The sequence below is a fragment of the Hypanus sabinus genome, chromosome 11 (assembly GCF_030144855.1).
Source record: "Hypanus sabinus isolate sHypSab1 chromosome 11, sHypSab1.hap1, whole genome shotgun sequence".
NCBI lineage: Eukaryota > Metazoa > Chordata > Chondrichthyes > Myliobatiformes > Dasyatidae > Hypanus > Hypanus sabinus.
In genome coordinates this window covers 90,303,973-90,318,779 of record NC_082716.1, presented here as the reverse complement: position 1 = coordinate 90,318,779, position 14,807 = coordinate 90,303,973, and the positions used below count along the sequence as shown (strand labels likewise).

Here is a 14,807-nt window from a genome sequence, read left to right as displayed (position 1 = left end):
TAATGTTGAGGTAAAAGGACAGTAATGTATCTTGTACCTCCTCTAGTTTCTGAGGTTCAGTTGGACTTAGTTTGCCTGAAACAGCTGCACTTAAAGCACACTGTGCTGAGCCAGAGGCCTGTCTCGTTTGTTATTTTAAAGATGGATTTCTGCCTTGAGTCAGTGCTCGTCAGTTTTGATTCAGAATATTGACCAAGTCTGTCAACAGCTTCCTAAAGTTGCAGCACTAATTACAGACTTTCAGGAGGAGAGAAATGCACAGCACAAGTGTGATTTAGAAATCTGAGCCAGCATGATTTGCTTTAAAATCAGTGTTCAATTCTGCCTGATGTTCCCTCATTGATTTAAAGTGTCTGTTCTAGTTGTTCAATGACCATTACAGCCTTATATGAAAGATAAGTAAAAGTTCCAACAGAATGAAATAATTCTTCCACACAAGGCATGATCAGGTTGTGTTGGTTGAAACAAAATCCATGAAAAATTAATTATCAGTGCATGTGGCATGGAATAGGCTTGTTGTTATCACTTCCCTTAATACGACTGATGTTTCCGAACATCTGTTCTGACAACTGGTCCACAAGTGAAGCTAGCTGCATTTGTTCTGCTTTCTGTTACTGCTTCTCCCTTCTTACTATCTCAATGCACTAATTGATGAAATGATCTGTGTGAAAGTAATGCAAAACTAAGCTTTTCACAGTTCCTCGTGTGACAATAATTAACCTATTTAACTTAACTTTATCATCTTATCTTCCTGCCACAATCTAATGCCCATGGTCTCTCTATTCAGTAAGTCAGTAGCAGCTGGATATGATGGGCTGTTTTGCCTGCCCAGCAGAGATTTTTTTGCTAATCATTGTGATTTTTATCTGCATGCTTTTCATTTCCTCTTTTAAGAAAGTCTATTTGCTGTTTCATTTTTGTGCATTGAGGTAAGTCATGTTGTTAAAGTGAATATTTTCTGCTTGTTCTTTAAATATATTTTTTAGCCCATCTCAAGAAGCACTTTCATTTCATCTTTCTGGTTGGTTTCAAATCAATGTTATGAAAATGAAAGATTCAATGCTTCTGCAGCTCTGTTTCCATTGAAGTTACGTATGCACATCAGCCAAATGAATCTACCTGTTCACTTATGATGCCTAAATTCGTCCAAGGTCATCCCAGAGCAAGAACAGTCATAACACCCTCCCATGATAATCTCCAAACAGCTGCAACAGTTATTCCCATGTTATGGGATGCCCTTGGATCTCTGTCAAAACTGAGGACACTCACAGAACTGTTTGGTTGGAAAGAGTGCTTTGCTGCCCACCCCTTTCCCTCTCACTCCTCCCAAACTTGCAGCTTTTCTCTCTCTTTTGCCCCAGCTACACATCCTCCTACACATTCAGCCCCAGCAGATGCATGCCCCTTCATTCTGCTTCCCAAACAGACCCTGGCTACTCCACCACACTTTCTGGCCTTGGTGCACGTTATATACAAAACCAATCTGGTAGAACTAAACCCTCATTTCTCAGAATGAAAACCAGTATACTGTGCTGAAGTGTTAAACTGGAAACAAGATATAAATGCTCAAAAATTTAACCACTGGGTACAATTGTAACAGAACAAGTAGTTTGGAGTTAATTGTGTAGTTATATTGTACTTTACTAACTTTGTTTGGGGGGGGGGAAACTCCATTGAACAACAAATATGTTGCTTCTACCCTCAGAGTAAAAGGATGTTTCAGGTGCCAGTGGCTGTCGAGCAAGCCATTACCTCTCACCGTTCACAACCATTGTCTCAATGGTTGAAATGCAAAAGGAAAAAGCATTGTTGTTGACTGATAAAACTTTTGATAATGCACTCAAAACTGTAACTTGGAAAAAATTCAAAGCCTGATTTTTTTCCCCCAAGTTTGGAAGAATGTTTGTGAAATTAGAAGCTGCAGTATCCCAGCAAAAACAAAAATATCCATTGTATGTCCAGGCGCAGTGAAAAACATTGTTTAATGCACATAGAGTATATTTCATGTGGTGAAATGTGTGCGGCATTGAGGGAAAGTTGTCCAAGGAGTTGTCTGTTTTTTGGGTTTGTGCCTTGAATTCAAACAAACCATGTTAAGTTGTAAAAAGACCTTCTTGTCCCATGGGCGAGGCTTGAATTGTGGGCAGTATTTGTTAATAACAACTGTGGATCTTTAAAATCTGCCGTAACTATGAATGTGTTTTATATTTGGCCTTCAGTGTAAACTTTAATGTTGAACTGGCAGTGTGACTGATCTTTGCCTGCTTCTTAACAGTTAACTGTAAAATGCTGTTGCTCGCAAGCCAGCATTGTCCATTGTCCTGCACAAGAGTGGCTATCTGACTAATGCCTGCTGATCCCTTTTACTGAGAAAGAGACCATACATTTTTGTTCTGTATTTGTAGTTCTATTTCGTTCATATAGCAGTAATTTCCATTGAAATAATATCTTTTTAATGCAGGAGAAATATCCCCAAGTGTTTCACTGGAGTGAGATGAACAGGAGAACTGAGGTAGACAAGCAAGAGCATGGCTGAAGGGAGATGTTTGAAAGTTTTAATGAGAGGAGGAAAGGGAAGGACAGGAAGGTTCAAGGAGGAAATTTAAAGAGCTCAGGGTGCTGAATACACGGCTGTCATTGGTGGAGCTTAGCAATGGGAAAGAGGCCAGAGTTTGAGGACAGGTAGGCGATGAGAGAGGTATGCCCATGAGGGGATTTGAGCACCATGTTGGGAATTTCAATACTGAAGAAGTGGTTTGTTGACGGTAAGCATGGGTCCGCAGTTGTAGGAGAGTGGCGAACAAGACTTGGTAAGAGTTAATACACAGTCTACAGCGTTTTAGGTGATCCAAAGTACATTGTGCAGATACAACAAAGGCATGGGGAACTTCAGCAGCAGTTGAAATAAGGCCGAATTGGAGCCAACCAGTATTAGAGAAGGTTGTTTTGTGTTAGTGATGATGCAAGTTGAAGATCAATTCTTTTCAAATGTAATATGTTCGTAAACTGTCTAGTTCATTTTTGGAGTAGTACTAGGTGGATGGAAAGGATGATAGAGATTATGGCTTTGTCTTTAAGTTTCTAAAGGAAATCATATAAATCTGGATCTTGCAGTCAGGCCGTTCATACATAGGGGTGGTTCACGTTAAGTAAATGTGGGTGCCAGTGGTGTCCATGTGGTTCGGGGTTAATGCATTGTTCCCAGGTGCAAACATGTTGATCAGAAGTAGGGAGAGACCAGGGATCGAGCTCTGGAGATTGCAAGGACCAAGTGCAAGCTTAGGGACTGAAGTGATTACAGGTAAAACTGGCAAAATAAAAACGGGGCTGGCTCATTAAGTCCCAAAAAGCAGAGTGGTGCAGAGGCTTTGGAAGAGGATAGTGTAGTTGTTCTTGTCAGTAGCAGCCAGGTAAAGCAGGAGAAAGCTGAATGCTTGCTCACACATCTGGATAATATATTGACTTGCAATGCGAATCCATTTCAACAATCCCAAACAGAGATTTGTTCCCTTTCTGTGTGCTTGATCTCATCCTGCAGTCTCTCTGGGAAGACTTTGAAAGAAAATGTGAAGGAGTTTGGTTTATAACAACTGTTGTATCCTAGTGATTCTGTTCTTTCCACCGTCTTATTGAACTCTCACAGCTGGGTTCAGTCATTCCTTCCTGCTGCTTCTCTTAATGTTGCCAAAACTGAGTGTTTTAACATTGCTTTAACAGCTAAACAAAAGGCCATTAAAGAGAATTAAAAATGCCATAGGATGAAGATTGAATGGTTCTTAGAATCATACAGGCAAATAAGGGCACATGGGTTCTTTATCAGGGTTGCAAATCTAACAATTATTTTATTCTTACATGATAGCATCGACACTTGCTGTGTATTCTGAATCATCTGGTCAAGATGTCGAATGCAACAAATACTTATATGTGTGTAGCATCTTTAACATTATAAAGCACCAAAAAACACTTGAAAATAATTTTTTAAAACTGCAGATACTGGAGATCTGGGGTGAAAAGGAAAATGCTGCAGTCACCCAGCAGGTCAGGTAGCATCTGTGGAAAGAGAAGCATTTAACAATTTATGTTGAAGACCTTTCATTTTGACAGAGCCTTCAAACTGAAACATTAATGGTTATTTTCCCCTGACCCACATACTACCTAGCCTGAGTATGTTGATCATTTTATATTTTTATATCTGAATGCACTTTTTGGAACAGTGAAACAATAATTAATACAGGTGAGGTTTTGACTTTTGCACAAAACTAATAGAAAGTTTATTGGAGATAGATGTGATGAATTTTAGACAGGGATGTCAGAAGGTTAAGGTCTAGATCACTGCCAGTCTTCTCTGTAGGACGTCCCTTGGAATCGAGGCTGATTTGTTTCCACTCCAGGTCTTTCTGAAAGGGCCAATGTGGATCCTTTAAATTCTTCCTAGGGTAGAGCAGGAGATATTTGGTGTACAGTTGAGGACAGGTAGGTAATTTAGGATGTGTTTTTCCCTTTCTCTGGCCTGTCGTACTCTTGATGAAAGGATTGACTGACATCTGGATGTGCCTCCATTTTGAGTTGCCATGAGTCATATACACATGTGGGATTGGAATCGTTATCCAGGCACAATGTGTTGATCTTCAAACCCTCCTGCATTCAGATGACCAATGGTTGTGTTTATGTACTGGAGAAGGTGATAAACGTTATCAATGTCTGCCATTGCAAGTAGACCACTCCTAAGGGATTAGAGAATATGTTTCCCACATTTCATTATGGAACTTTATTGTCAAAGTGGGGAAATTGTTTTGCAAGCATTAGTGTGTAATTCATTTTTTTAAAGTATGTTTGTGGACAACTCGATGACCTGCCCTCCAAATATGCAGGTGCATAAGCACCTGTGACTGTAGTTTGACAAAGGAACCTTTGTTCTTGAATCAAGATTTCCATTAATCCGGAAGACTAGTTCTACTCCAGTAGGAAGTGAGCTTGGAGGTGAGGTGAAGTATTATAGTCGGAATGGTTGAGAAAAGCATTGGATTGCTGACTCGTGCTTGGTACCAGTCTGTACTGAGATCAGGTCTTTTGTGGACCTTTTTGCTTTGATCTTTGTTTATATGACATTGATGTAGAAGTGGGATGGATTTCTGATGACAATCATATTTGAGAAGCAAATGCTCCACTGTCCCCCTCAATTGTCAGAAGCTGTTGTGAGGATGAGAAAAAGGTCACATTCCTTGGTTGGTACCACCACTTCATTTCTCTCGAAGTTGACCTGATGAAATTTCCAATAGTGGGAGAGTCTGCAACCAGAGGGACAACCTCAGAACAGAAGGATGTCTCTTTAGAACAGAGTTGAGGAGGAATTTCTTCAGTTGGGGATGGTGAATCTGTGGAATTCATTGCCACAGATGGCTGTGGAGGCCAAGTTATTGGGAATATTCACAATGGAGATTGATATACTCTTCATTAGTAACTGTGTCGAAGGTTAATGCTGAGAAGTGTGAGGTTCTACATTTTGGCAGGAATAATCCAAATAGAACATACAGGGTAAATGGTAGGGCATTGAGGAATGCAGTGGAACAGAGAGATCTAGGAATAACAGTGCATAGTTCCCTAAAGGTGGAGTCTCATGTAGATAGGGTGGTGAAGAAGGCTTTTGGAACGCTGGCCTTTATAAATCAAAGCATTGAGTACAGAAGTTGGGATGTAATGTTAAAATTGTACAAGGCATTGGTAAGGCCAAATTTGGAATATTGTGTGCAGTTCTGGTCACCGAATTATAGGAAAGATATCAATAAATTAGAGAGAGGGTGCAGAGACGATTTACTAGGATGTTACCTGGGTTTCAGCACTTAAGTTACAGAGAAAGGTTGAACAAGTTAGGTCTCTATTCATTGGAGCGTAGAAGGTTGAGGGGGGATTTAATCGAGGTATTTAAAATTTTGAGAGGGATAGATAGAGTTGACGTGAATAGGCTGTTTCCATTGAGAGTAGGGGAGATTCAAACAAGAGGACATGATTTGAGAGTTAGGGGGCAGAAGTTTAAGGGAAACACGAGGGGGTATTTCTTTACTCAGAGAGTGATAGCTGTGTGGAATGAGCTTCCTGTAGAAGTAGTAGAGGCCAGTTCAGTTGTGTCATTTAAGGTAAAATTGGATAGGTATATGGACAGGAAAGGAGTGGAGGGTTATGGGCTGAGTGCAGGTAGGTGGGACTAGGTGAGATTAAGAGTTCGGCATGGACTAGGAGGGCCGAGATGATCTGTTTCCGTGCTGTGAATGTTATATGGTTATATGGTTAAGGGGAGATGGCAGGAGAATGGAGTTGAGAGGAGAAAATAAATCGGCTATGATGGAATAGCAGAGCAGTCTTATGGGCTAAATGGCTTAATTCTGCTCTGATGTCTTCTGAAGATTCTGTAATCTTGACTGATGGATTTGTCCTGACACTTGGAAAGCAGCATTTTTATCAGTGGGATGAGGTGGTTGTGAAGAATCAAAGTACAGATTTTCCTTGTGGTCGGCAGCAAGGTGAGCCTTCTGATTAGAACATGGCACCATTGGGGTCCTTCTTCCCAAACATCATGTTTGATAAAATTGACTGCATTTTCTCTCTGCCAGACTTTAGAGTTTTAGCCATAATCACGTGGCCTCTTTATCTGGAATGGTGGTGTGGCTGCACCAGATGCTTTCCTGTAGGACTGAATCAAGAACACTAGTATCATGGCCAAACCATATGGAGGTGGTTTTCCCCAAAGTCTTCCTTCTGGTGGGAATTGATACCGTGCTTTGAACTCTCAGCGATGTGTTTTCTTGGGTGTTGGGTTATGGGTGACCGATATGGTGTTGAAGATACCTCATACATTTTATGGTATCAGTGACATTCTGGATCACATGCACGCTCTTTGCATTGGCCATCTGTTTTTCAGACCATGCTTTTTATGATGGACCTCAGTCTTCAGATCCCTGCAGAGTTTCTTCTTTTCCTTCCGTGTAGGTAGAGTTTGCAATCCAAGAATCTCCAGATTATTCTCCTCAAATGAATCCTAGTGCTTCAGGTGGTAAACCCCAGATTCTTTACACTTACATTGTAGACTCTGAAGGGCTCCTAGTGATTGGAGATGATCAGGTGGTCTGTTCTTGTAGAATAGCTACTTCTGGGGACAGTGGTCGTTAAAATTTTTCACCAGTTTTATGCTGCTGCAGATTTTCATTGAAATAAAGATCAGTTGAAGCACAAGTAGAATCTACAAATACGTCCTTGTGTAGGTATGTGTATGACTGAGGCAGTTATTTTTAGAGGGAGTTATGATACCCAATGTAGGGCCCCTTGACTCTCAAATAAACTTGTGGTTGTAAGTGTTTGATGTTAGTTAACTCCTGGTTTTAAAAATAATTTTGTCTTTTCTCTATGCTTTTGTATTTGGTTACGAGCTCTTTGGTAGGAGTGGTGGACCACAGTTGGTTTGCTTTCTTCCTGTCCAAATGCATTCAATGTCGTGACCTCAAGACTAGAATCAAAATAAATACCCTTTTTTAAAAAAAATCTCCTCCTTCCAATAGGAATAATGGAGAGAGAGAAGCTGTGATAGATGAAGTTGTTTAAAACAGATTACAAACTGGAATCTTTTTGCACTAATTGGAGTGTGAATGGGAAGTGTTCTTAATTCTGTAAAATTTACTGCTCTACAAAAATTGCAGAACTCTTTTTTTTTCTGGATATGCTTGGTAATGAGTGGTTCTTTATTTTTAGGTATCTTCTGTCAGGTGGATGATGCGTGTGTTAGTAACCCTTGTCATGAAGGAGCCACATGTGAAACCAACCCTCTCAAAAGCAGCTTCTTTTGCAGTTGCCCTCTTGGGTACAGAGGCACCGTCTGTGATAAGGATATCAATGAATGTTCCCTGGGTAAGCAGTCACATCATCTCATTGTCACAGAGCATATTGTGTTCCACAGATTACCAATGAAGGTGGTTCCTTTTCATTCATTCTTGGGGATGTGGATATCATGGGTAAGCCTGCCTTTTCATCTTCACTCCAACACAGTTTGAACTCCTGAAGCCGTGCAGCAAAAGCACTTCCGCAGTGGAAGTAAGGCGGAAGTCTGGGATAATGATCCCATGATGTTGAAGGGGGACATTGGATGATGATACATCAGTCTTCTGTGTTCCTCTCTGTTGGAGGAAGATGTCCTCAATGGCCAAGATGAGATCACTAGAACCTCTTTAAGGTTGAGAGGGAGGAAAAACGTTCCTGTCAGCCATCCAGTTCAAAGAACAATGCAAGTGCCTTATTTAACTCTGTCTAGTTTCCAACTCAGAGTTTGTTATTAACTAATTATGCTGAGGTCGGTGGGGTTGGCAGGCAGGTGGAGGTCACACTAACATAATTGAGTGCAATTCTGTTGGCTTTATGAGCTGTTTGTTGCTGGTCATTCCCTCCAGGTTCTTTCAAGACAGTTTTGAGAGTTCTGCGGGTGTGACCTCCCATTCCTTTTTATCTCCCTGCCTCAACCCATGTGCCAAACAAAACCTTCTGCATTGTAAGAATAATCTGAGCTGGAATCTCTGTTAAAACTTAAGGGAAGGTGGTCTGTTTGATGGTTGGTGTTGCTGGCAAATGCTGCGAGGAGATTTAAATACTGAGCAAGAGCAATAACATTTGAAAAGGCACTGTGTATGTTTTGGTAGAGGACAGAACACTATGTCAAAAATTGTGCTTTTTGCATCAGTCATTATTGCTGCTGCTCAAAGCTCATGATGCATGTAGCCTTGTTTCACGCCTTGTCTCTGTTTGTAGGGGGCAATCCTTGTGAACATGGAGGGAAGTGTGTAAATACCAAAGGCTCATTCCGCTGTGAGTGTGCTGTGGGTTATTCTGGACCGCGCTGTGAAATGGACATCAACGAGTGCCTTGCCATGCCCTGCCAGAATGATGCTACCTGCTTGGACCAGATCGGTGAATTCAAATGCATTTGTATGCCAGGTGAGGATTGATGGGACAGAGGCCCAGCAAACAGGCTGTATGCTGGAATTGCCAGATAATAATTGCTGCTAATAACTGAGTCGCTCTCTAATCAGGGTCATGGAATCGTACAGCAAGAGCATGCAATTTCAGCCCATTGAGTTTGTCTTGACCATTGAGCACACATTTTATGCTCCCGGCATTTCCCTCAACTCGCCAATAGCCACCAGCATGCCAGGAGCAATTTAGAATGGCAAGGTAACTTACCCATACATGTGGGAGGAGACTGAAACATTGAGTAGGAAACCCACACAGTCTCAGAGAGAACCTGAAGACTCCACGCAGTCAGCACCAGTGTGGCTGGAATAATGAAGCAGCATCTCTGCTCACCGCACCACAGTTGTGTCCCTATAATTGAACATCTCCATTCTCTCCTCAACAAACTCTGCCTCGATGTAAGGAAAACTCCAAAAATAAATGAACAAAATGGCAGAATATAAATCCAGCCCAAGTTGATGTGTAATTGGTGGAATTATTTTTTAAAGGAGTATATAGTTTATTCAGTAATTTTTGAGTACATAATTAGACTAACTCAACTTAAAAATTTTTGAATCTCTGCATCTTACTCTAAAATTAAATGGCAAGTTAAATAGTCATTAGGCATAAATTGCAGTAATTCAGTGAAACTTGCAGTTCTATCAGATGGCAATGACGTTGTCAGTTATGCAGATTATTGTGGAGAAACTAAGAAAGGAAAGTGTGTCCACAGACTGAAGCCAATTTAGGGTCTTCTAATAATACAGGTATTCCAGCCATTAAACAGAATCCAGTTTATTATCACTGGCATGTGTTGTGAAATTTGCTAACTTAGTAGCAGCAGTTCAATGCTTTATAGAAAGAAAAAAATGTAAGTAATCAATTACAATAAATATATACAATATGTGTGTATATATGTATAATATATATTAAACTAATATATATTAAAAAAGTGAGGTAGTATTTATGGGTTCAATGGCCATTAAGGAATCTGATGGCAGAGGAGAAGAAGTTATTTCTGAATCATTGAGTGTAATTCAGTGATCACACTCAGTGACGGCAACAATGAGCAGAGGGTATGTCCTGGGTAAAGGGGGTCTTTAATAACGGACATCGCCTTTTTGAGGCACTGTGCCCTGAAGATGTTTTGGATACTACGGAGGCTAGTACTCAAGATGGAGCTGACTAATTTTACAACTTTCTGTAAGTTCTTTCAGTCTTGTTTAGTAGCACCCCTTCCCCCCACTTCCATACCATACTATACCGTGACGCATCCTGCCAGAATGCTCTCCACAGTACATCTGTAGAATGTTTTCGAGTGTTTTAGGTGACAAACCAAATCTCTTCAAACTCCTAATGAAATATAGCTGCTGTCCTGTCTTTGTTATAGCTGCATCTATATTTTGATGATTGGTTCATGTTCCCTCATCTTGCCCTTCCTGAAGTTCACAATCGGCTCTTTTGTCTTACTGACGTTGAGTGAAAAGTTGTTGCTGCGATGCCACTCAACAAGCTGGTATATCTCGCTCCTGTATGCCCTCTCATCTCCATCTGAGATTCTACCAACAGTGGTTGTATCATCAGCAAATTTATAGATGGTTCAGAAGCTCGATGACTTCTTGGCTCTTCTGATTGTACAGAAAATTCAGAGTTTGACATGTTATTTCAGTGCTCCAAACTCTGCTTGTAATAATATTCCTCTCTCCACCAAATATTTGGATCATCCAGAAACTTGAAGGTCATTCCTGTGAGCAGTGGATAGTTTATGGAAATGCAAGCCTGAGTAATAAAGGTGTTTGATTATTATAGATGTCGTCTATTTTGTTGGTAATCAGAAAATACACAAAAACCACTCTGTGGTAACCATGCCTTCATAACATTGGAGTGAATGGCGTCAAAAGTGCAAACAACCGATAAGGAAGAACAATTACTAAAACTGGAAATGGAGAGGAATCGAGTTCTGTTGTTCATAGAAACAACCTTTTCAACATGCATTATACTTCTGAATTTAAAATTATTATGGGAACTCATTTATATGGCAGGGTGGCTGTAAGTTGGGTGTTTCTAACCCAGCTATGGCCTGTGATAGAAAGTAATGTCTCTGCTGCTGTCTGCTTTTAACCAATTGTGCCACACAGTGGCAAGGCCTGGGTTTGTATCTGAATGGCTGCTCCACATTGATAAGGTGCTGTGTGATCTTGTACCTCAATCTGAACAGTCACTTCATGTTACTCCCAAAATGAAACTCCCTCAGTTATGCTGTGGAGAGTCAACCCAACTGTAGGTTCTGGAATTGGATTTGAAACAACAGCCTGACAACAAAGGTAGGCATGCGTCCAACAAGCCATACTGAAGCCATTTGGAAACAGCAATTTACTTCGCTTGTCTGAATTGCTTGAATGGGTTAATTCCCTCAATACTCGAAATGCTCAGTGGGCCAGGCAGCACCTGTAGAGAGACAGACAGTTCCCATTTCAAGTCATTGGAACATGTTTTTAGACATGACTCTTTCTGTTAATAAGTCTGCTTGCACAACCCTGGGGCAGCTCTCACTATGTCTTTGTTGATACCAGGCTTTGTGGGAGTATACTGTGAGACCAATATTGATGAGTGTGAAAGCCAGCCGTGCCTCAATAATGGTGTGTGCAAGGATGAGGTGAACAGATTTGCTTGCAAATGTCCACCCGGTGAGTACAAATTTTCAAGTTCAGCTTACTCTCGTACTTAAATTAAGGCAAAGGGATTTTTCTCGGTAACTCAGAGCTAATCTAGAAAGAGAGCCTGAACCCTCTTCACCTCAATTACTGAATTCTTCTGGAGTTACATTCTTTCCTGTGGGGATTGGATCATTTGTCCCAATTGCACTTGTCATCTGAGTTTTCTTATCAAAATTATGCTGCTGCTTCCCATTACTGATGGCCGGTGCATTCGCACTGACACGATTTATCACCACTACATACACCTCACCCTGTGCCACTTTAAATAAAGTTACATGAATCCAGTCTATGTATATAGCAGTTACTTGTACATTGTGCTTTGTAGGACTGTGTTTGTATTTATTGTGTTCTTTATACTTATTGTGTATTTTTATGCTGCATTGGATCTGAAGTAACAATCCTTTCGTTCTCTTGTACTGAGGTAGGACAATATCCAATCTTGAATGAGTAGTGAATGTAAATAATTGTACCATAGCTAAGATGGGGACTGTAATTCCTATCGAGGTATGTACCGCATATGTAGTCTACAGCCCAGCCTGTACATGCAGGAAGCAGATGGAAAATCGGAAGCAAAAGCTCAGAATATATTCCAGGCAGTGGGGGATGTGGGATGGCCCCTGCCTGGAAATGATGAATCTTTGTTCTTGGGGAGGTAACCATTTCAGTGATTGGCATCCCAGAGTGGGCATGGAGATGGTCAGTGACTTCCCTGAAGGGATAGCGACCCTCTCCTGAAATTTAAGGCAAAATCGTGGTTGGAGGTTTTCCATTAAGCAGAGTGTGGTCACCTGTGTCCTGCCCTCCAGGATGGTGTTCTTTCATTTGAGCTTTGCTCTTCAATAACCATGTCATTTCTCTGACAGTAACTAATAATAAATTATTCAGATAGCGGATTTTGTCACTCCTCTGACAATAGGCCAGAGCCCTTTCGTAACCAGCCTCGTTGACTAACACTGCTGCATATTTTTTTAATGAAACTGGCTCATAGTCCTTGTGGCTGACTGCTACTGACGGGACCTATTCTGATCAGTGTTGTTTGAGAAGGCAGTCAGCGGAGCAGTGGAGCGCTGTCTGCTCTGCATACCAATGGAAAAGCAGCCTCATTGTGGAGAGTGAGGAAAGCTGCAGAGGCCACTTCAGAAGCACATAATCGGAGTACTGTTTCCCGCTGCAGGGCAACAGCATTGGCTGGACTTTTCTTCACTCTGCTACCCACACCCCTCAGGGAAAATAATGTACTCATCCCAGGATCTCTTGTGTGAGGAAGCAAAAGATCTGTGAGCTCTAAGCTGCTCACTTGTGAATGATCGTGTTTGGTGTTCATGATATTGCAACAGTGGTACATTGGAATGTTGGAGCAACGGGCAAGGGAGAGCTTTAGTTGCAGCTGCGACCTGGGGATGGCTGGGCGAGAGAAAAACAGGAGAGAAAGTTTTGCAGAGACACAGCATCTATAAAAGATTGGTTGTTGATGCCGTCAGACTGCAGTAATCAACTATGCATGGTTTTTAAACTGGAACTTTAAATATTGACCTTTCCTGAAAACATTTTTCAATAAGTATTTTGCGGCATCAGTTTGATCATCCTGGTTTTGCAATTAGAAAGTTACAGGACTTTGTACACCTCAGATGCTAGAGTCCATGCATTTAAAGTGAGACATGGAAAGGTTAAAGATTTGTGGGGACAGGGTGGTGGCTGCCATGGGTGGTAGTGTAAGCACGTAAAATGCTTAACAAACTTTTAACAAACAAGTGTTTAACAAACTTTTAGACAAGCACATGAACATATAGGGAATGGAGAGAGATTGATTGTGTGTGGGCAGAAGAGATTTAGCTGAATTTGGCATTGTGTTTGGTGCAGACACTGGACAGAAGGGTCTGTTCCTGTGCTGTACTCTTCCTTGTTCTCAGCAGGTCAGGCGACATCTCTAGAGAGGTGTCAGTTCAATGATCTTGAAAACAAATAACAGTAAAAAAAAAATACTGGGTTGTATATTTATAATTCTCCACTCCCCCCCCCCAAAAAAACCAATAAGGATTTATGCTTTCTACCGGGTTGTATATAATTCTCCACTCCCCCCCCCAAACCAATAAGGATTTATGCTTTCTAGTGGGTTGTATATTTATAATTCTCCACTCCCCCCCGCCCCCCAAACCAATAAGGATTTATGCTTTCTACTGGGTTGTATATAATTCTCCACTCCCCCCGCCCCCCAAACCAATAAGGATTTATGCTTTCTACTGGGTTGTATATAATTCTCCACTCCCCCCCGCCCCCCAAACCAATAAGGATTTATGCTTTCTACTGGGTTGTATATAATTCTCCACTCCCCCCCGCCCCCCAAACCAATAAGGATTTATGCTTTCTACTGGGTTGTATATAATTCTCCACTCCCCCCGCCCCCCAAACCAATAAGGATTTATGCTTTCTACTGGGTTGTATATAATTCTCCACTCCCCCCGCCCCCCAAACCAATAAGGATTTATGCCTTCTACTGGGTTGTATATAATTCTCCACTCCCCCCGCCCCCCAAACCAATAAGGATTTATGCTTTCTACTGGGTTGTATATAATTCTCCACTCCCCCCCCACCCCCCAAACCAATAAGGATTTATGCTTTCTACTGGGTTGTATATAATTCTCCACTCCCCCCCGCCCCCCAAACCAATAAGGATTTATGCTTTCTACTGGGTTGTATATAATTCTCCACTCCCCCCCGCCCCCCAAACCAATAAGGATTTATGCTTTCTACTGGGTTGTATATAATTCTCCACTCCCCCCCGCCCCCCCAAACCAATAAGGATTTATGCTTTCTACTGGGTTGTATATAATTCTCCACTCCCCCCGCCCCCCAAACCAATAAGGATTTATGCTTTCTACTGGGTTGTATATAATTCTCCACTCCCCCCGCCCCCCAAACCAATAAGGATTTATGCTTTCTACTGGGTTGTATATAATTCTCCACTCCCCCCCGCCCCCCAAACCAATAAGGATTTATGCTTTCTACTGGGTTGTATATAATTCTCCACTCCCCCCCGCCCCCCAAACCAATAAGGATTTATGCTTTCTACTGGGTTGTATATAATTCTCCACTCCCCCCCGC

The 14,807-nt window shown here is 41.5% G+C and overlaps 1 protein-coding gene across 1 annotated transcript in view; it reads left to right on the top strand.

The window, feature by feature from the left end:
• LOC132402192 (neurogenic locus notch homolog protein 2-like) overlaps positions 1-14,807 on the top strand; it is a 218,249-nt gene that overhangs the window by 126,909 nt on the left and 76,533 nt on the right. The window contains exons 7-9 of the mRNA XM_059984899.1: positions 7,741-7,896; positions 8,788-8,973; positions 11,562-11,675. Of these exons, the coding sequence (XP_059840882.1) occupies positions 7,741-7,896; positions 8,788-8,973; positions 11,562-11,675 (456 nt within the window). The remainder of the gene's footprint in view (positions 1-7,740; positions 7,897-8,787; positions 8,974-11,561; positions 11,676-14,807) is intronic.